General features: G+C 38.4%; 1 protein-coding gene across 1 annotated transcript in view; it reads right to left on the reverse strand.

Annotated features, from left to right (window-relative positions):
• insrb (insulin receptor b) overlaps positions 1–24,371 on the reverse strand; it is a 90,168-nt gene that overhangs the window by 54,732 nt on the left and 11,065 nt on the right. The window contains exon 2 of the mRNA XM_046857519.1: positions 11,262–11,810. Within this exon, the coding sequence (XP_046713475.1) occupies positions 11,262–11,810 (549 nt within the window). The remainder of the gene's footprint in view (positions 1–11,261; positions 11,811–24,371) is intronic.

A 24,371-nucleotide genomic window follows, 5' to 3' on the forward strand; every position in this document is an offset into this window, starting at 1 on the left:
CATGTCTCTCTTTCCTTTCTCTCTCGTTTACACACACACACACACACACACACACACACACACACACACACACACACACACACAACACCATGTCTTGCAGAAATCAGACAGCTAACACACCCAAACTTCATCCAGGTGCACACCTATAGCGATGGTTTACATATATACAAACGCAAACCCACCACACACACACACACACACACAAATCCTCATACAAGTACACAGAGGTGAAGACCCCAGGGGTGTGTTGTCAATTGCACAGTATAATACACAATAAACACACATATTATAACAGTGAACACACACACAGCAAAGCAACAATTCATATTCAACCTACAACCAATAAATTATTTGTGTGTGTGTGTGTGTGTGTGTGTGTGTGTGTGTGTGTGTGTGTGTGTGTGTGTGTGTGTGTGCACGCCGATGTTCCTTCACTTCCCCACTCCTACCTGCAGGTGCATCCCACAAACAATGGTAGTAAAACTAACCATGCGTTCATCTTATTCTGTTCTATACGTCCACACAGTGTGTGTAGAGACATAAGGAAGAGTAATAAAACACGGAACTTACACTACATGGACAAAAGTTTGTGGACAACTGACTATAAGATTAGTTTGTGCCTTGTATGTTCCACATTTACTCCTCATTCGTTGTTGTAACCTCCAGGAAGATGTTCCACTGGATTATGAAGTGTGGAGATTTGTGCTCATTCAGCCACAAGGCAGTTAGTAAAGTCAGGTAACTGATGTAGGTGAGGTGAGGAATCCTGGGGTGCAGTCAGCATTCCAATTCATCCAAAAGGTGTTCAATAGGGTTGAAGGTCAGGGCTCTATATCAGGAAATCTTCCACTCCAACCCATGTAAAGCATATCTTCATGAAGCTGGCTTTGTGCATAGAAGCAGTGTCATGCTAGAACATTGGGAACTTGGGGTCTCTTAGTTCAAGTAAAGGTAAACTTTTATTCTACAGCATCCAGAGACGTCCTACACAATTGTGTGCCTCCAGCTTTGTGTCAACAGTTTGGCTAAGAATGGTGTCGGGTGTCCCAATACTTTTGCTCATATACATATACTTCAATAAAAAATTAAGATGTAGAAAAAGGAAAGGTACCGGACACACAGCTCATAAATAAATACAAATTTGACAATGTATATAAACAATATCATAATATAAAAACAGACTTATGATATATAAATACTATATAACTGTAAGTGTTAAATATTACTGTCTATGACCATCAAACTATCTCTGTTCAATTTTTCTTGCTGTTATATGAATACATTTAACAAAAAACTAATTGACAAATAAATACACAAATTCAGCCAGTATGCATGGAAGCAAGTAAACAAAAAAACAAACAAGTAAATAATAAGTGACACATTACATCAACAACAATGTAACGGTGAGTTGTTTTCCTCAGATGACCATCTCTCGTGTCTCTGTGTTTTATCTCTAAGCAGCTGATTAAAAGACGTCAACACTGAAATGGACTTTCATTTCTCTCCCATTAGGACGAGGGAACAGAACATCACGCTGAGTGTGTGTGTGTGTGTGTGTGTGTGTGTGTGTGTGTGTGTGTGTGTGTGTGTACAAGGAACAAGCATCACCGCTCTTCCTCCGAGTGATGAATAAAAAGCTCTTCGTCTCGGCTGGACTCGCAGACGTGGTATATTTGCATAATGGACAAAAGAAACGACACCCCTACTCCAGAGGTGGAAAAGTACTGACAGATTATGCTCATGTGGAAGGTTAGAGAGGGACGTGTCCCAATCCTACAGTAATATTTAAATTATTCAGATAAATTATGCACATATATATTATATATAAGCTTAGAAATTCACCATTTAATCTGTAAAAATGCTTTTGTTCACATCATCACACTACTAAACACTGGTCATGTGACAAACACTACACAGGTCATATAAACCAACACTATACTACACTGGTGATGTGACTTGCACTACCTTACACAGGTCATATGTCCAGTAATCAACAAAACACTACACCATACCGGTCATATAACCAACACTACACCGGTCACATGATCAACAAAACACTACACCATACAGGTCATATAACCCAGGGGTTATATGAAGTCGAAACTGGTCTCACCTCGAAATTAGCACAACAAAAATTACATCTGTCTTCTGTGAACACACCGTTGCCGTAGAAACGACAACTTTCTAAATCGGACGCACTCCAGTCAGGGCTGCTGTTTTAGGAAATGAATCAACACCTTCTGACCAATCAGAAGCGATGTGATGTGCCGAGAACAGGAAGCAGATCTTTAACGTTTAAGCTTTTGCGTACACTGTAATAGACACGACGCAGGAAGTAGGTGGTGTGGAGCAAAAAAAATGAAAGAGTGCTGGGAGACAGAAGAGGGCTCCCTCTGGAGGAAGTGTAGATCAAGTGCCCTAGCTCAAGGACAGCGTGGCATTACAGCAGCTGGTATTAAACTCATGACGTCTTGAGTTGTAGCCAAGTTCCCTGAACACTGAGCTAACGGCACTTAGAATGGCCGAGGCAATAACATGCCATACATGACATAACATGTCATGCCTGAGAGATTAACATTTCACACACACACACACGCAGTGGCCTTGATTAACTTACACTGCCCTAAAATAATTGGAAAAACACACACCCACAGAGTTGAACGTAGCAAAAGATGCTAACACGCATAGCAAGTGCGATCGAGGTTCTTATCTGCCCTCGTCAGGGCACTTTCCCTGGAAGTGGGGAGTGGAGGAGAAAACCCCCCACCCTGACGAGTAAGTGAGTACGAGTGTGATGTGTGTGTGTGTGTGTGTGTGTGTGTGTGTGTGTGTGTGTTAGAGTTACTGGGAACTGGGTTAGGAATGCTTTCAGTTTTTTCCCCTCCCACTTCACCTCTTCAGCTAACGGCCGCTACAAAGTAAAAACTAGAGCTCGAACAAAACAACAAACAAAAAAAAAAAAACAGAAAGAAAAAAAAAAGATGCCGAAATAAGCAAAAAAAAAAAAAAAGAGAAAAAAGAATTAGTGATGGACAATTAAAAAAGGAATAGGAGGAAAAAAAAACGCAGAAAGGAAGAAAAGTTTCTGGAGAAGACACATGAAGAGAAACGAGAAACGTTTAAAACTAAATAAATGACCCAAATGTCTTTTCCATGACACTCGCAATTAAACTCAGGTGCATCCTGTTTCCACTGATCATCCTTGAGATGTTTCTGCATCTTGACTGGAGTCCACCTGTGGTATATTCAGCTGATTGGACATGGTTTGGGAAGACACACACCGGTCTATAGAAGTTCCCACAGTTAACATGTCAGAGCACAAACCAAGCCATGAAGTCAAAAGAATTGTCTGTAGACCTCCGAGACCAGACTGTATTGAGGCACAGATCTGGGGAAGTGGACAGAAAAATATCTGCAGCATTTAAGGTCCTATCGAGCACAGTGCCCTCAGTCATCCTTACATGGAAGAAGTTTGGAACCACCAGGACTCTTCCTAGAGAGGAGCCACCTGACCAAACTGCACGATCAGGGAAGAAGGGATTTAGTCAGGGAGGTGACCAAGAACCCGATGGTCACTCTGAAAAAGCTCCAGCGTTTCTCTGTAGAGAGAGGAGAACCTTCCAGAAGAACAACCATCTCTGCAGCACTCGGCATTGAGCAAGGGTTGTGAATGTGATTCATGTGATTTTCTTTTTTCGTTTTTATTTTTAATACATTTGCAAAGACTTCAAACAAACTTTTTTATGTTGTCAAAGAAGGAAAGAGAAAAGGATGAGAGTGAAGGAGGAGGAGAGGAGAGCATAATGGAGAAGAAGAAGAGAGTGAGGGATGAAGAGATGAAGAGAAAGTGAAGGAGGAAGGGGCAGACGAGAGCAGGAGGAGAGAAGGATGCAGTATGATGGCTGTTTGAGGCTGGTTAGAACTTGAGACAAGAGCAATTAGTTAGAGAGGTGAAAGAGAGAGTGAAAGAAGGGAGGAAGAGAAGAGAGTGAGGGAGGAAGCAGAGGATGAGAGACAGGAGAAGGAGCAGAGGAGAGCCGGTGAGAACTGAGCAGAGCAGAGAGTGAGAGAAGTGAAAGAGAGCGTGGGGAGAAGGAGAATAAGAAAGTGAGGGAGGAAGAGGAGGAGAAGCAGGAGGGGAAAAGAGGAGTAAGTGAATGCGTGGAAAACAGGAGAGAAAATGAGAAGAGAGGAAGAGGATGAAAAGAAAAAGCTAGAGGGAGGGGCAGGAGGAAGAGAAGGACCGAAAGAGAGGGAGGAGAGGCTGGTGAGAACTTGGGACAGAGCAGAGAGTAAGTGAGGAAGAAGAGGAGGAGAAGCATGAGGAGAAGGAAAGAATGTAAGAGACTGAAAGAGGAAGAGGAGAGAGAGAAGGAGAGAGGAGGGAGGAAGGAAGAAGAGAAGAAACAGGAGAAGAGAAGAGCAGGATGGTCGCTGTAGGAGGCCGTTTAGAGCGGAGAGGTGAAAGAGAAAGTGAGGGAGGATAAGAAGAAGAAAGATAGAGAGAGAGGGAGAGAGGTAAAGGAAGAGAAGAGAAGAGAAAAGAAGAGCAGGTTGTATGAGGCTGTTGAGACCCCGGGGCAGAGCAGAGCGGTTTATGGTTTATTCTCTGATGTGACACGTTCCACTTCAACTCAACAAACCCAATCATCTGCTCACTTACACTTTACAGCTGTGAGATTACATCAGACAGAGTTCTGTGCACACACACTCACACTCACACACACACACACACACACACACACACAGAAAACTGGTTTAAATAAACTATTTTACTGTTAATCGGAGCTGAAGTGCAGTTTGAGGAATGAGCCGCCGTTACGAGGGCAGAGGGAGAAGCGGTTACAACTACAGAAGCGCGACTGTGAACTTTGACCCTGAAAAGCAGTGGTTGCATAACACGGAGTGCCAGAACATGCTGTGCCCGAGGAGAAATATCACTTATTTAACCACAAGAGCAATGCTGTGTGTGTGTGTGTGTGTGTGTGTGTGTGTGTGTGTGTGTGTGTGTGTGTGTGTGTGTGTGAGTGAGTGAGTGTGTGTGTGAGTGTGTGCGCCTGCTCTTGTTGTTTTCTCACTCTTAACGTAACCATCACAGAGAGAAAGAGGAAACCACCGCAAACAGAGGCACGGGTTCTGTTTATCACCTCACAGTGAAGCAAACAAGAGAAATACAGCAGCAAAATACAATAAAAAGGAAAGAATATATATATATATATATATATATATATATATATATATATATATATATATATATATATATATATATATAAAAATACAAATAGTAAGAGAGAGCAAAGAAAAAGCAAACAATAAATGTTTTTGACAGGGGAAAAAGAACATATTAAGAATTTAAATCCAACTGGAGGAAAGAGAACAGAAAACAAGAAAAACAATTAAAGAAAATTAAAACGAGAATTTTTTTTTTAAAAGAAGAGAAGAAACTTCTTCACACAAAAAAATAAACAAAAGAAAGAAAGAACACACAGGGTGCCAAAACTTCTAAACAAGTACAATGCTGTCAACTTCCGTCAGAGTTTATTACAGTTTACGCTTAATTTTAATACATTAATGACACTGATATCAATATATTATTAAATATAATAAAAACTAATAAACATTATAAATATAATTTTTTTACTTATGTAATTACAACATTTATATTGTATTCAACATTAACATCATATATTGGACATTACTAATGTCAATTTAATATCATTAAATTATATATTTTATGTCCCCATTATTATTATATTATGCAGATGGTCCCCAAGATACGATGGTTCGATTTACGATTTTTTCGATCTTACAATGACAAAATTGTAAAAATATTTTAACATTTGAGAGACAGGCATTCGTAGCAGCGTATGCTCTGCCCACTGCCAAACACACACACACACACGGTGTATATATATATATATATATATATATATATATATATATATATATATATATATATATAAGCAATCCTTTTTACGTGAGGAACATAGTTTAAATCTGAGTTCCTTCAGGACCGTAATAAGTGCCGGACCACAAGTTAGTTTAGTCTCCGCCTCGCACTTTCAGCACATTATTTTTATTATTAACTTGAAAACATGCACAACAATGGCAGGCAAATAAATATATATATATATATATATATATATATATATATATATATATATATATATATATATATATATATATATATATAAAATTTAAGTTAGCGCAGTGTCACTGTGGCTATTCACTCCGTACCCGAAATAAAATTTGTTTGATTCATCTATGAAAACGTAAAAGAATCCATAGCGCTAGCATTGGATGGAAAGAATGAGGCATTTAGTAAAGTATGCTAAAATAAGTAAAACAGTTAAGTAGATCATATCTCACACACACACACACACACACACACACACACACACACACACACACACACACACACACACACACACACACACACACACACCCCTGTATTACCACATGGGCTCTAACAAATGTAAACTAATTACATTTTCAATGTATTTAATTTTATTTTACTAATGCAATATGTGTCAATTTAATCATTATAATTAAAGGTGCGTTGTATTAATTTGATTTATTCTACTTAATTTTTATATTATAATACATTATTTTATATATCATTTAACCCAAAAGGAATTTTAATTAAAATTGTTTTATTATAGAAATGTAAATGTATAGACATATAAAAATGTAAAATATAGATGCTCACAAATATTAACAATAATAAACTGTTAATAAAGACGTCAAGCAATTTATGTTTTGCATTTCTTCCCCCCTAACTGTAACGAACTTAAAAACCAAGGTACGTACCGAATCGTGAATTTTGTGTATCGTTACACCCCTAATATATACTGTATAGTTTATACACTAGGGAACCTTTAACGGCTCCATTATGCTAAATTATGAACAGTAATTTAAAAAATAACAAATAACGATATTATAGCCCATACTGATCACCAGTTTCTGAAACTCCTGGGTAGACAATATATTTCTATGCTAGATCAAAAGAATTGGACAGTGAATAAGCAGAAGTTAGTTCTCTGGACAGATTTTTTGACATTTTTGTCTCTGAAGATGAACTTATATAAGGCTGAGAAAAGGAGAGAAAACGCTATCAGACTGTCTCACACCCACAATCAAACATGGAGGTGGAAGCTTAATGGCTTGGGGACTTATTCTAGAAAATGAAAGGAATCCTGAACCAGCATTTCTACCATTCAATAATTCAACACTGTGGAATGGCCTGCCCAGTGACCGCACCTAAAACCTATTGAACTGCTCTTGGATAAAAGGGAGCACAAGTTCAGAAAGAAACCTCTACTTCAACTAGTGAAGAACAGCTTTGGCCATTTTTACCAGAGGCATGGCAAAGTATTTCAGACGAAAGTCCGCATGTCGAGTGAGTGCAAAGCTGTTATTCACGCTAAGGGAGGATTTTGCAATGAAGATAAAGTGCAACATCTGGTAATTAATATATTTGTTTGGTCAAAGAAAATCTTCACAACATTAACTGACCTAGTTTGTTGCAATGAAACAAAAGGAACACGCATGTGTCTCTCAAAATCCATAAAAGACTAGGTGTTTACAAACTTTCGTTCATTTCTGTTGGTCTGAGCCGAGTGTATTAGAGTTCAACTGCCTGCAGGCTTCATCATCATCATCATCATCATCACTGAACTATTAACACACACTCGGGTCATTTCATTGCAGAAAAGCAATCAAATATTTTAGTGCAAGTGTAACCAAAGTCGTCCTGAAGAGGAATCTCTCAGCACTTACTCACTCTCTCAGCTTCTGTAACAGGAGTGTGTGTGTGTGTGTGTGTGTGTGTGTTTAAAGCCATTCCCCCTAAATTCACTCCACTCCTGCCATTGCATCATCCTCCAGAAACGGTGCTTGGCTTTTGTCAACACTTGTACAAACCCCTTCACCTGATCACATGATGCAGTGTGAAGGACGAACGCGAGAGAATCGGATCTCCTCACTCTTAAACGAGCGGCCTGGCACCTGAACACCTCTCCCATGAGGTCACAATCTTTTTTCCACCTTCGTCTTGCTCTGGTAGGGTGGGGATTCTTTTCCCTAATTTACCCTAATTTACTTGTAGCCAATTCCCGGCCTCTGGTTTGATTTCCTCGGTCACACCCCAGTTAGCAGGTGGCGAGGGTGAAGGTGTGAGGTGTGAGGTCCGGTGACTGCATCTCCAGAACGCTACATGCAACTACGATCAGATATGAAGTAGAAGCAGTAGTCTTTGTTGATTGAAAAAAATTGGATTGTCGGCAAAAGTGCTGCGTTTCATCATTAAAGCCCCCTATACGCGTGCACACACACACACACACAAACACACACTCTCTCACTCCTGTTACAGCGCCACTTTGCATTGCAAATGTGTGTTTACTACCAGGGGAGTGTGTTATTCCATCAGCAAGGAAGAACACATGCTAAGGAAATGTCACACTACACCACCATCAAGACACACACACACACACACACACACACAGACAACTCACAGGTGACACTTTACATGTTTAAGTGTTTTTGCTATTTAAAAAAAGCAGCATTTCTTCAAGAAGCTGAGGCTTTCCAGTTGCCTTAGAAAACACATCAACTTCAATTTGTTTACCTCAGTGAAGACGTACACGTGGGTTATTACAGGAAACATAAGAAGAGGTCAATTTCCCTCAAACGTAACCACCTCGGCTTCAAGTCGGATATAGAATTGATTTACTTATTATTTTTTAAACAAACCGGCAACTACTTCCACATCGGACCTTCTGTGAGATGCCTTCAGATCAGAGAACAATGACAGCTCTGAGGGCTAAACTTGAGACTTTGTTTGTTTGGTCTAGTGTTTGATATATTGAAGAGATAAACGTAATCACCTGTACTGTGATTCGTCTGTATGTTGAACGCTGCTATATTCATTGGTGGATGAAGTACACAAACCATGTACTCGGTAAAATATATGTAAAAGTGCTTCTTTCAATTTTAACTTGAGTAAAAGTACAAAAGTATTTGCATTCAAATGTTACTAAGTATCTAAATGACTTTTATTATGGCTGTAATTTTCCTATGATCATTTTTGTTACAAGACTCTTTACTTAATCAACTCAGTTTATGTGGAAAAGACTCTGTTACTCTTACCACATCGATCTATTAATAGAATAATATTAATGAGTCAAACACTGATATCTATTCAAATTATTATGAGCCCAAAAAAATTTTTTTAACTACCGTATTTTCCGGACTATAAGCCGCTACTTTTTTCCCACGTTTTAAACTTATTTATGGATTTTTCCTGGGTTTTTCCTGGTTTCACAAACTTCAAGCCAAAAAACTGAGCACCAAAACATTAGAACAATGAAATTGCCGAATGGGTTCAGGCGAAGCAATGAAACGCTACTGTTTATATACAAGCCGTTGTAGCGCGTTGAGTCTGGGTGAAGGGAGAGCTCGCTAACTCCAGTTGCAACAGAAATCATATAAGCACAGACAGGTTTCCAAAACTCATGCTTTTTTATTTTTCTTGGCAACAGCGTTACGGGTTAGTCAAAGAAACTTAGAAATGAGCATCAGAAAATAATAAGGACATATTGCTCAGTCTTGCACACATGCAGAAGTAGTGGAAAAAAGCGGCAGCAGGCTATTCCCAAAATGCCGCTCTGCTCTTAAAGGAGCCACAACATATTTCACCTGTTACACCGTGTAACAGACACTGTCTTTCGTTAAAGCCTGTGTAAAGTTCATTAGTTTCAGGTATAGACAGGTGCGGCTTATTTATGTTCAAAATAAAAATCTTTGTAAAATTCAGTGGGTGCGGCTTATATAAGAGTGCGCTTTATAGTCTTGAAATTACGGTACTTCAAAAGAATCACCCAAAAAAAGCCCATGGATGTTGTAGCAAGTTAAGAGTCAGGAGTTTCTTCTATTATTTATTCCTCTCGAGATGTTCTGCTTGGTGTGGAACTGATGCTGAACTGTATGTTTGTGCTGAATAGATACCACTAAGAGGCATTTAAAACAAGTATTAAACAGAGCGAGCACTCGACCGTGGTTGGTGGATTGCAGCGTGTTTGACAGGTTAAGTTTTTATCCACTCATAAACAAAAAAGAAACAACTGATTTAGCAAAATGTGTTTGAGTAAAAAGTCAAATATTTGACTTTAAAATGTAGTGATGTTAAAGTAAAAGTCCCACCAAATGGCAATACTTCAGAAGCTTTTTTCACATATCTGTACATTAATGAAGTACGTTAACGAATTATCTTTACTTCATTACTGTTCACCACTGCTTTTATTACAGTTCAGCCCTTTGATCAACTTGCAGGAGTTTTACAAATAAATATGAAATCTAGTTAGAAATATTTTTTGCTTATTTTTAAGGCTAAAACACTGGCGACTAACTTTTTTTGTGTCTATATTGCACGATATTGCAAAACGTGAAATACATCTTTTTTTTTCATGAGGTTTTTTTTTAACACAGAATTGATGTAAGGCAAAGTGTAAAACGGCAGCCTGCCAGACAGCATACATTTAATTTCTAAAAGTAATGGTTTCCTAATACAGTGACAGGATGGGGACAACTTGTATGAGCTGACAAAAACACGACAGGGTGATAATGTGACCAAAAAGTCACGTCGTATGATGATTTTGTTGGGCAGCCATTAGCGTGTTTCATTTTCTTTACTTGATGATTTAAAGCACAAATTTTTTGGTCGCTATGGAAATAAGTCATCCATCATGTCACAGTGGAAAGCAGACAGACAGACAGACAGACAGACAGACAGACAGACAGACAGACAGACAGACAGACAGACAGACAGACAGATAGATAGAGAACTCAGTCTAACATGTATCTCTGGAGGAGACGGAACAAGACACATGAAGCAGAGGAACCTTGTTCATACACCAACAACTTCAAACTTTAACAACCCGGTTACCGGTGGATGCACTAGAAATGTTGGCTGTTTACGAGAAAAAAAGTAAATTTGTTTACTTTTTTTAACTTTTTTTTTTTTTTTTAACTAAATTTTATTTTTATAGTCATCTGAAATGTATTTTTATATTTGTATTTGTATGTAATTTCAGCAATAAAAATGTTTTCTTAAAAGGAAACAAATTACTTGTTCATTTTAAAAGACCCGTCTTATTTTCTCTTGTATGTTTCGTATTGCTCTTTAATAAAGATAAAGTACTTCTTATCCAATCACAGCCCTAGAGCATTCAAACCTAAAACACACATGAAAAGGAAACACTCACTTCTCTGGCAATATTCGTGGTTCCAGCAACGTTCTCCAAAATTGCCATTGATGGTGGTCTGGACACAAGTGATCTTTCCGGCGATGGTTCCAGGACAGATGTCGCCGCACTCGCGCTCGTTTTTGTTCAACACAATGTAGTTGTCCTCCACTGAGTCAATGATTTTGGACCAGTCGAGGGTGGAGAGGTAGCAGAGGTCAGGGTTCTTCTCCATGCGCACAGCACCACGAGTTATGTTCATCAGGCCATGCAGCCCCACCTCTTTCAGCTGCAGCATCTCGAAGATCACCAAGGCATAGTTGAAGAACAGGTTGTTGCCGCGGATGACCGTGAGGTTGGGGAACAGATCCCCCAGGCTCTCTAGACCATAGACGCGGAACAGCAGCAGGTAGTCAGTGATCATCACCAGCTTGGGGAAAGTCAGGCCACGGAAATCCTCAGCTCGAGTCTTGAACATGAGCAGGATCTTGAGGTGGCCCTCGATCACAGTGCAGTTTTCAAGAGAGCGCAGGTTGGCCACGTCGTTCCGGATGTCTTTGCTGGAGCAGACTGAAGGAGGGGAGAAGAAGAGAAAGGTCAGGTCCTGACTTCAAAATTAATTGGGGTTTGGGGCGGAGCCAAAGAACACTGTGTATTTAAGCTATGAGTGTAAGTGAGTGTGAGAGTCTGTTAGAGAGTATATGAGAGTGCGATTGAGTGTGTATGAGTGTGTGAGAGTAAACGAGAGTGCGAGTGAGTGTATGAGAGTGTGTGAGTGAGTGAATAAGAGTGCGAGTGAGTGTGAGAGTGTGTAAGTGAGTGAGTGAGTGAATGAGAGTGCAAGTGAGTGTGAGAGTGTGTGAATGAGAGTGCAAGTGAGTGTGTGAGAGTAAACGAGTGCGAGTGAGTGTGTGAGAGAGTGAATGAGAGTGCAGTGAGTGTGTGAGAGTGTGTGAGAGTGTGTGAGTGAGTGAATAAAAGTGCAGTGAGTGTGTGAGCGAGTGAATGAGAGTGCAGTGAGTGTGTGAGTGAGTGAATAAAAGTGTGTGTGAGTGTGTGAGCGAGTGAATGAGAGTGAGTGAGTGTGTGAGAGTGTGAGTGAGTGAATAAGTGTGAGTGTATGAGTGCGTGAATGAGAGTATGCGAGTGAGTGAACGAGTGTGTGAGTGAGTGAATGAGAGTGCAAGTGAGTGTGTGAGAGTAAACGAGTGCGAGTGAGTGTGAGAGTGTGTGAGTGAGTGAATAAGAGTGCGAGTGAGTGTGTGAGAGAGTGAATGAGAGTGCAGTGAGTGTGAGTGAGTGAATGAGAGTGCAAGTGAGTGTGTGAGAGTGTGTGAATGAGAGTGCAAGTGAGTGTGTGAGAGTGTGAATGAGAGTGCAAGTGAGTGTGTGAGAGTGTGAATGAGAGTGCAGTGAGTGTGTGAGAGAGTGTGAGTAAGTGAATAAAAGTGTGTGTGAGTGAGTGAGTGAATGAGAGTGCAGTGAGTGTGAGAGTGTGTGAGAGTGTGAGTGAGTGAATAAAAGTGTGTGTGAGTGTGTGAGCGAGTGAATGAGAGTGCAGTGAGTGTGTGAGTGAGTGAATAAAAGTGTGTGTGAGTGTGTGAGCGAGTGAATGAGAGTGCGAGTGAGTGTGTGAGAGTGTGTAAGTGAGTGAGTGAGTGAGTGAGTGAATAAGTGTGAGTGTATGAGTGCGTGAATGAGAGTATGCGAGTGAGTGAACGAGTGTGTGAGTGAGGAAGCGAGTGAAAGAGTACGAGTAAATGAACGAGTGTGTGAGTACAGAGTGTTTAAACATTTCACCTTCAAACTGTCTGTCAGAGGTCACAAACAAATACACAAAGGAATTTAAGGTAGGGGTGTGTGTGTGTGTGTGTGTGTGTGTGTGTGTGTGTGTGTGTGTGTTGCAATGACAAACAAGTGTTTAATCCCATACTTGTATCTTCATTAGTTTTGTGACTTTAACGAAGAAAGAAGTTCAAAGAGCCTGGCTCATCTCCTATATTTTAGGGAGGATGTTTTGCATATTTTATTGGACTGTTTCAATGTTCAACATGTGTGTGTGTGTTTGTGTCTACAAATTACACAGTCTAACACCTTTCCTCCTCTAAAACAAAATACACGTTTTCAGCCTTGGACCTGTGTGAGAGCTGCTTTGAATATCGGTGCGTTTGACTCGCTGCCAAAAGCCGCAGTATACAACAACAACAGCAGCAGCAACAGCCCAAAAACACCAGGCTGCGGGACCTCATGCCTATTTACACTTTACACAAACAAATCACACAAATAAACCACAAAATAATAATAAAGACAGCAAGCAAAAAAACAAATGAGCACAAAGAAAATATGGATCAGCAGATGTTGTCAAATAGACAAACAGACAGACAGACACACAGAGAAAACTAGAGAGACACAACGAACACTCGATAGACAGACAAATAAAAAATAAAAAAAATAAACAGAGAGAAATAGAAAGACAAACACACAGACCTGAACAGACAAACAGACACAGCGAGACAAAAAGACAGACAGCCAGGTTGATGGATAGATGGAAAGACAGACAGACAGACAGACCAACAGAAACATGTTTTCTGATGATCCACACAAAGCAAACATATCTGAGTGAAAAGCAAATCAGCAGGCAGTGATGCATTCTGGGATAAAAATTTTCTCTAATGTTCTTAATCAATTTGAAGCTCCTTCCCCAGACTCCAGAACGCACATGGAAATGCTGCGCTTCTCTAATCTGCATGTTTAAACCACTCCCTCCTTACACTCCACATCCTGATGGGTCTGATGGCTTTCTGAAACAAAGGCTCTGACAGTCGAGCAGGATGGAGTAGGTTACATTTCTATAGTAACAGCTCCTACACAGGAAGCTGGAGGCAGACACTTCACCCTAACACCTGGGACTCAAATACTTATCACACCTATACATCAGCCGAGTCGCAATTCCTCATGCACGTGTGGTGTGTGTGTTGTGTGCGTGTGTGTGTGTGTGTGTCGCGCCACCCACCCACACACACACACACACACACACACACACACAATACCAACATTACTGATGGAAAGCATCTATTTATATTTTTCACTCCTAGTTAATTTTATTACTACAAATGATCACAATAATACTAATACTAAAAAGAAGAAGAAGAAATGATAAGAAAAATAAAAAATAAGTAACGTAATTTCCGGACTATAAAGCACACCCATATATAAGACCGCACCCACTGAATTTTACAAATATTTTTATTTTGACATAAATAAGCCGCACCTGTCTATAAGCCGTCTACACTAATGTACTTTACACAGGCTTTAACGAAAGACACATTACACACGGTGTAACGGGTAAAATATGTTGCGTTTCCTTTAGGAGCAGAGCGGCATTTTGGAAATAGCCTGGCACTGCATTTTTCCACTATTACAGTGTTCAAGACAAAGGAATATGTCCTTATTATTTTCTGATGCTGATTTCTAAGTTTCTTTGACTAACCCGTAACGCTGTTGCCAAGAAAAATTAAAAAGCACGAGTTTTGGAAACCTGTCTGTGCTTATATGATTTTTGTTGCAACTGGAGTTAGCAAGCTCTCCCTTCACCCAGACTCAACGCGCTACAACGGCTTGTATCTAAACAGTAGCCGACCAAGTAAGTCATTGTTCACTGTCTTCCTCCTTCCTTTCACAACTATTTCTCTCGGGAGTTTATCATCGTCGTGCGTTTAAAAAAAAACTTTTTTTCTCCCGATGCCGTGCAGCTCAGAACACAGGTGAGGTGCATTTTCCGTTTCCGTTCGGAAATTTCATTGGTCTAATGTTATGGGGTTCAGTTCTTTGGCTTGAAGTTTGTGAAACCGGGAAAAACCCAGGAAAAATTCATAAATAAGCCGCTTCGTTGTTTAAGCCGCGGGGTTCAAAACGTGGGAAAAAAGTAGCGGCGTATAGTCCGAAAAATACGGTAATAGTTTAATGTCCATACTTTCAATTACATTTAAACTTATTTTACTCTTTTTTTAATGATCATATCATTATATTACAGAGGAAGATCCCAGAATATAGATAATTGACTTTTTTTTTTTTTTGTAATAATACAATTCCTTACATTTCCTGTAAAAAAAAGCAAACGTGTGCAAATTGAATTCGCCTCATCTGACAGACAAACAGACATACACATGGACACAGACACATAAAAAGTCAGACAGACCCAGACATGGACAGACACACACACACACACACACACACACACACACACACACACACACACACACACACACACAGACAGATGGAGAGCTATACAGACATACAGGTGAATGGATATATGGAAAGATAGACAGACCGACCAACAAATATAAGAATGGACAGACAAACAGGAAATTTCTGCATTCTGCAATTTCTTCTAATTACAATTCTTCAAATTTCCTGTAAAAGTTGCAAATTGAATTCGCCTCGTGGCAGACAAACGCACAGACAAACATATACACATGGAAAGTACATATAGTTGAAGACTATTTATGGTTTATGTTCACTTGTAGTTGTCTAATATCTTTGTGATCCAACACACACACACACACACACACACACCGTGCATGTTTCTCCCGTAATAAAAGACTACTGCGACTTTGTCATCCATGCTGAAATCTGCCAGTCAGCCATCAGTGCTGATTTATTGACAGAGCGTAGAACACGTCACTATACACACACTCCTCAGGGGGAAAAAAAACAGGAAACATTATTGCCTCAGCATAGAGAGAGAGAGAGACAGAGACACAGAGCGATATAGAAACAGAGAGAAAGAGAAACGGGTCGAGAGAGAGCGAGAGAGAGCGAGAGAGAGCGAGAGAGAGAGAGAGAGAGAGAGAGAGTCGATTAACCTCTGACTCTCACACGCTGCTTTCTCCACGTACACAAGCTGCTGCTAAACAAACACACAGAGAACTCGGTGTTATCACTCTTCACAACATAAAGCCGCTCATTATTTATTGTGTTCGTTCAGCAGACGCTGTTTATTTCCTTTCCTGCGTCACTTAACACACTCTGGATAAAGCTGATGTGATTAACGTCATCTGCCGCATGTCCCATGTCTATGATTGTGGCTGTTGTCAGAATACTCTATACAGAAAAATGACTGGGACACCTGACTGCACCTCCTCTGACTGTCTCCTCGCCTCTACTACATCAGTACCCAAAAGAGTGGAGATTATGAAAACAGCAAACAGGTACTAAATGTGGAATAGGATGTCCAAAAACCACATACCAATCTTATGGTCATGTGTACACAAACTTTTGTCCATACAGTGTATTATCATTCAAAAAACATATTGGATTAATATGTAAATATATTACTTTAAATTCTGTTGGACGATCACAATATAATTAAGCCATTGCTTTGATTTAACCCTTGCAATCAGCAATATATAATGACATTAGTAAATACATAAAACAATTTAATGAAAAAACACAATTAAGTTTCAGCTGCTATAACTATATTAGGAATAATAATAATAATAAAAATTATTTTGTTTATAGGTACCTTCCAGGACCTACAATAAAAAAAAAAACAGTACAAAATTGTTTAAAAGGAAAAAGCAGTTTCAAAGAAAACACTAAACAAACAAAAAGACGTACATATACAACGTCAATGATGTACCTGCCTGAAAATATGCGTTTTCAAACAAGAGAAAGGAGTTGCTGTTATCAAAAGGGAAGTAAATTCCACGTAAATTGGGCCGGCATAGCTAAAAGCTCGAGATGTCAAACGCATACAAGGAAGAACTCTGTTAGATGAGGACACTGATCCAAGAGTTCGAGAGATTAGTATGGTAATTTGTAGTAACTGTAGTGGATATAGCAGTAGTAGCAGTAGTAGTATTAGTTATAGTAGTAGCAGTAGTAATAGTAGCATTAGTAGCAATAGTAGTGGTATTAGTTGTAATAACAGTAGTAGCATTAGTAGATATAGTAATATTAGTTATATTAGTAGCAGTAGTATGAGTTATAATAGTAGTAATAGTAGCATTAAAGTAGTTAAAGTAGTAGCATTAATAATAGTAAATATAGAAATATTAGTAGTATTAGTAGTAACAGTAGTAGTATTAGTAGCATTAATTACTGTAATTATAAAAGTAGTATTAGTAGCGACAGTAGTAGTATTAGTAGTAGTAGCATTAACTAAAGTAATTATAGAAATAGTATTTGTAATAATAGTAGTAGTAGTTATAGTGGTAGTATTAGTAGTAGTACAGTAATCCCCCGCTTTACCGCGAATCTCTCGCCCCAGGTTTATCGCGGAATTGCATTTGCCACATAACTAATTCGTTTGGCTGATTTTCCCGGTCTCTCACGGATAGCACGATAGCAAAAAAACTTATAGGCACCTGTTTTTATGCGTTTTATGTTAAAATAATGAAATTTATTAATAGAAATATCATTAAATTATAAAATAAAGTAAAACAATAATACAGTAAATTAAAATAAAATTAAATAAAAGCATTTTTGGGGTGGCGTCTGTTTATCGCGTTTTTTTGTTTAATCGTGGGCGGTTTTGGAACGTAGCCATTACTGTATTAGTGGTTTAGTAGTAGCTGTTAAAAAAGTAGCATTAATTATAGTAAATATGGAAGGAGTATTAGTATTGACGGTAGTAGTTATAGTAATAGTAGTAGTATAATAGTAGCATTAACTATAATTTAGTAGCATTATTAGTAGCAATAGTATTAATCTTAGTATGTGATACTATTGGCTGGCTGTTTCAAATATTAATCCTTTTGACCAAACTTTTATTTAATTTTGAAATTCATCAGCAGTTTGAACTTAATTGGTGTGTAAGCGATCTCATAAATGGATGTTCATGTTTTCTCAGCTTTCCAATTTGGTGATTTAATCCGAAATGCAGACTTTACAAGAAGCACCAACACATTCAGAGAGCTGATAATTAAACTCTCATCTGCTTGATGGTCACTGTTCTATCGTCCTTTATCTACCTTTTCTGCAGACAACAACAGAGAAACTATCACTCCAGCGTTTACACAATCGCCTGTGTCACATTTCTAAACTGGTCACATGGGAACACTTCACTGAGTATGTGCGGAGAGGAAACTGATGTAATGCTGAAAGAGACCCAGCTGTATGCGCATGTTAAAAACCCTGTGCGACATTTCTATTCTTCCCAAACTTTAAAGTGCACAGCCGCATGATGCATCGGCTGTGACTCACAGCTCGGTTGAAAGAGTGAACTATGAAACCGATTACGAGTCAAAGTTAAATAAAGTTGAGTAAACATCAGCACCAGCGTTTTTTTTTTTTTTGCCGAAATCTAGTTGGAACATGTTACACTACAACCATCTCTGCCCTTTCAACTAACGGCTCGACGTAAATCACCAGCACCTGGTCATAAAGTTAGATGGCATGTGATCCTTGTCCTAGAACATCCACAGCCTGAAGCAAGCTACAAGCATGCAGAGGGTCAGGTGTGAAAATACACTACTCAAACAATCACAGATTAAAAAAATCTATCATGTCACCGTGTTAATGTGATCTGCTGATAAATCACTTGCACTACAAAAAGTAAACAACTGGAAATAAGTGCATCACCAAAAGCAATTGGACAATGACACAAGCTCCAGTCACAAATGTATTGCCGGTACAAATGCGACTAATTTAAAAAAAAACATCCTGAGAGCGTATCTTTCAGAAATGCAAATTTGTGGAACGGCATGCAACATTCATTGTATTCATTTGTTTATTTACATGCAGCACAGATTACATTTTTTATTTATTTAATTACATCAATATGTGTCGTTTCCATTACAAATCCGTTGAACAAATTGGACAACTCAAAGAAGTTATGTGTCATGTGACAAAACACCCCATTACAATGAATGAACAGCTTATAATTTACAAATAAGGTATTTAATAGAACCCCTTTTAGAATCTTCAAAAAAAAAAAAAGTGACAAATGTCCCCAATGAAGAACCTGTTGCTGGTTTGTCAAGAGTCTCATGCACCTCATTCTCTTGTCCTTTGAGTTATCGCTTGTCCTCTCCGAAAGGAAGATACAGCCAGAACCATTTTGTTTGAAAAAAATAAAAATTAGGAACATGCAGAATAAACTAGTGTAAATAGGCTTTGAAGATACAGCACTCATTATTATGTTTTTATTTTATAAGATGTCCAAAGATATAAATTCATTAATAAAAATAGAGTTAAACTACTAAAGATTCAGCACTGCTTTAACCTTGTGCCTACGGCCACAGTAAACATTTACTACCGATTTATTTTGAATGTAGAATAGTTATCGCCTTTAAACGTGTATACTAAAAAAATCTTTGTTAAATAAATATTGAAACGGAAAAAAACTACACAAACACTTCCACAAAACACAAACACTCCCCCCCCCCCGAAAGCAGCTGCTGAACCCCCGGGGCTCTGCGTCACTACGGTACCTGCAACACGCCTCTGCAAAACCAGATGGAAAATGGCATCCTGACTATTTGGTGAATTTTTATAATTTTTTTTTATAGTTCACACCCAAGCCAGGTTGAGAAAACGACAAGCGTAAATCCATCATTGGGTGTAAAGAAAGTGAAACATAAAAAAGTGCTTGGCGTTTGCAAGACCGCTTGTTTTTAAAGTAATGTTATATAAATGCTGTGACGACGACCAACGGAGAACCTACAAGGAGAACGTAAAAGAGACCTAAAGAACAAACCACTTCACAATTCATGCGATTCAAGAAAATCTTACTGATGTCATGAGTTAAACTCAGACAATGCCGTTATTATATTCTGATTAGCCAACAGAAATTAGACATACTATACTTGAATATTAATTCAGTATGTTTTATGTACACTATATATACACAAAAGTTTGTGGACACCTGACCATAAGATTCGTATGCGTTTTTAAACATCTCATTTCACGGTTCGTTCCTGTTTGCAATCATCATAACTTCCACTCTTCTGGGAAGATGCTCCACTACATTTTGGAGTGTGTCCAAATTTAATGATGCGGCATCCATAGGCATCCTATACAACTGTGTTTACCGTATTTTTCGGACTATACGCCGCTACTTTTTTCCCACGTTTTGAACCCTTAAACAACAAAGCGACTTATTTATGAATTTTTCCTGGGTTTTTCCCGGTTTCACAAACTTCAAGCCAAAAAATTAAACCCCATAACATTAGACCAATGAAATTTCCGAACGGAAACGGAAAAACGCACCTCACCTGTGTTCTGAGCTGCAAGGCATCGGGAGAAAAAACGTTTTTTTTAAACGCACGACGATGCCAAAAGATAAACTCCCGAGAGAAATAGTTGTGAAAGGAAGGAGGAAGACAGTGAACAATTACTTTCTTAGTAGGCTACTGTTTAGATACAAGCCTCTCTAACTCGCTAACGGTTGCAACAGAAATCATATAAGCACAGACAGGTTTCCAAAACTCGTGCTTTTTTATTTTTCTTGGCAACAGCGTTATGGGTTAGTCAAAGAAACTTAGAAATGAGCATCAGAAAATAATAAGGACATATTCCTCATCTTGCACACACCACAGTACAGTAATACTGGAAAAATGCAGTGGCAGGCTATTTCCAAAATACCGCTATGCTGCTAAAGGAAGCGCAACATATTTCACCCGTTACACCGCGTGTAACATGTCTTTCGTTAAAGCCTGTGTAAAGTACATTAGTGTAGAAGGCTTATTTATGTTAAAAATAAAAATATTTGTAAAATTTAGTGGGTGCGGCTTATATATGGGTGCGCTTTATAGTCCTGAAATTACGGTACTTTGTGATGACAGTTTGAGACTTTTGTATAATTTATTTTTTTTTTACCATTTTCATGAATACAAAAACTATAATTTAGTTCAAATAGGAAAAAAAAATTATTCTTGCACAAGATACTGGTTTTGGTGTGTTTAAAGTGATACTTCCTGGTGCTGACTTTTAATTCACTTTTACACAGTATGTTAGGAAATCAGAAAAAAAAAAAAAAAAAAAAAAAACACTTACTGCTTTGTTACCTTCCAAACACTGTACACACTTTAACTCTTATTTCTTGCATGTTTAAATGTGAAGCTCAATTATTATTTCTGAAGAATTCTAAAAGACGTCACTGTGTTCTGTATGCAGTGCTAGTATACAGTGGCACGGAGAGGGATTTGGAGTTTGGGCCAAATCAGGAAGTCTGCATAACTGCTTTCAAAATCATGCAAAGCATTTCCTCCAAAATTGCAAATGATCATATAATACATAATAACAAGGCATGTAATCCAACCACATTATAGACGTTCAAAAAAACACAATCATCAAATAACATTATGATACATAACCTGTAAAAATACACTTTGAGATTTATTTTATTCTACTTTCAATAACATGCCTTAATCACTTTAAATTCAATAAATACTTCTTATCTTAATAATTATTAGGGCTGAAATGATTCCTTGATTAATTCGAATACAAATTTTGTCAATTTTTGTCCATGTCCATTTAACAACACAGAGAGCACGGTTTCCCCACGGACCATCATTACTGCCGCACCAACTGCTAAACTCTGGACCGCTCTGGGGTCTCATTTATAAACGTGTCATACGTACGTAAATGTGTGTACGCCACTTTCCACACAAAGATTGTGAGCACGTGTCCCCTTCTCGCCTTTTGTTTCCACATTTTGCGTACGCAACCTTTGCGTGGAAAGTGGCGTACACATGTTTTCAGTCTAATTTTTTTTTATAAATAAGACCCCTCGACAGGTAACACGGAAGACTGCAGATAAAAAGAAATGGAGGAATTGAGAGAAAACAGCGAGGGGCAAAGAAAAGATTCAGGTTAAAGAACACAAGGTTTTCAAAGCTTGGGGTCATTAAAACAAAGAAAACACCATATAGAGAGGTGACCTTTTAAAAAGTAATTTGAAATAGATTTTTATATTTTTATAAAATAAATGGGTTTAATTTTCAAAGTCTGCAATTTTAGCAATATAATGTACAGTTTTATTATCAGAATTTGAAAGAATGCTGAACAGCCTGTTGGTTTCACGGTGTTTATATGCTTTGGGTTAGTAAAGTGTGGTTTAAACTCCGAATCCTCACTGTTAATTTTTCATGCGAGACTCGTGTGGGACAGAAGCTGTACAAGCACTGGGTAAACAGAGAAAATAAGAGGTAAAGCACTGAGGAAAAACCCATAAACAGCATTAGATTATTTTTAAATCCTTTGTAGTGGTGATCAGAGGCAAACATCATGCAAACGGCTGGTCAAATACTTATGGACCCGAGTGTAGGACACTGGAAATGGTGTGTACTTGTAGGCCAACTTCATTCCTGTGTAGTAAAGCTTTGTTATATTCAGTGCATATTAATCTCTGTTATGTTTCCCCCTGGCACGTGTCCCGGACTGGCGCGAGCTGTGGCTTCAGCAGCTGGCATACTGTGGTATTTTGACTCGTTTCGGAAAATTGCTTCTGAATGAAAGCCATGCAGCTAGAGCAACGTCCACAAGGCAGGAAAACATGCACACACTTAGACACTAACCACTTTACTTCATTTTCCCCAAAGGTGCTCTGTTGCACCATATATATATATATATATATATATATATATATATATATATATATATATATATATATATATATATATATATATATATATATAGAGAGAGAGAGAGAGAGAGAGAGAGAGAGAGAGAGAGAGAGAGAGAGAGAGAGAGAGAGAATTCTATATTATTAGTGCTTATATCAATAAATCAATTGTGAGTTGTGCAATCAATGTCTCAGCGTCTAATTACTTAATTAATTAATTAAAAATAATCCAATTATACTAGGGATGTGCATCTGCATAATTGAGGCTGATGGAAAGTGGAACTTTTCTATAAAGCCAGAATTATAAGTTTCAGTTTTACAACATACAGAAATATCAATTAACCCAGAATGGTTTTGTTCCTAAACAGTTGCAAGTTTCCTTTATAAGACACTCTGGATCCCTGAACAAGCACCAGAATCAGTGTGAAGTGTAAGAGTGTGTGTGTGTGTGTGTGTGTGTGTGTGTGTGTGTGTGTGTGTGTGAGAGAGAGAGAGAGAGACTTGTAGATCAGCTCTCATTTAGAAACAGGTGAGTGAGTTCACTTGCATTCCCCAAGCTGTTTTTTTCCTTCCTCAAGCCTGATTTCGTTGCACACATGCGCACACATGAAGATGGGAAGGTGGCAGTGCAGCCTGTAGCCTGTATTTCAAGTCCACATTACAAGCCCCCTTAAATGTAGAAATATCAAACATTTCCGTCCTACACGAGTCTTTGTACAGGTTTCCAGGTGTACAGGAAGGTTTATGGCCTACTTTGTGTTATACATTTTACGAAAGAATCCTGAATGCCACTGAAAACATTTAAACAAGTCTTGTTTGTATAGCTCTGTTCCTAGTGGCTGTGAGCCGTATTATACGTAATCAGATCCGTATTCAACAGTCAGTTTCATCAAGGAGAAATGACGCAGGTTTACAAAACTGATAACGTAGCAGAATGTACAGTTATGACAAAACCCTATAAATGGTATTAGCATTTCCTTTCATTTCAAGATCATTGCAGAATAAAATATTCTAGTAACCTTTTCTTAAACGCTCATTTTTGACCAAAAGAACATCTTATGTATGTTTTCTTTATAAAGGTAACAATTAAACGTAAGAGAATTTGTCCATAACGAAAAAATTAAATAAAATAGGCCCTTGCTATTGGTTGAATGAATAGCTGTTAGCAAGTACTAATTACTCCCTGTGGGCTTTCTATTTTCGTTGCTTATATTAAAATCCTTTTAGTTTAGCGTACCGTAAAGCATTTTTCTTTTCCACATAACTGTTCAATTCTGCTTTGTCAGAAACTATTCTATAACAGTAGCTGACATGACGGCAACCTTTCATCGCAAATTCATAACAACGTACTCGTGTAGCTATTTAACTATGAGAAAGAGATGTGCCTTGGCTGATGTACTACGTTTTAAATAAAAAGTACACGGTGTTAATGCGATTTTTCAGCAAACTCCATTAACGCAATCCAACAATAACAGGAGTGCTTTCATATTGCCTAGTTAAAGTACCATATCCTGTACCTGAGGGGGAAAAACCTTGTTTCTTTTCCTCACAAAAGTCAAGGT

The sequence above is a fragment of the Silurus meridionalis genome, chromosome 9 (assembly GCF_014805685.1).
Source record: "Silurus meridionalis isolate SWU-2019-XX chromosome 9, ASM1480568v1, whole genome shotgun sequence".
NCBI lineage: Eukaryota > Metazoa > Chordata > Actinopteri > Siluriformes > Siluridae > Silurus > Silurus meridionalis.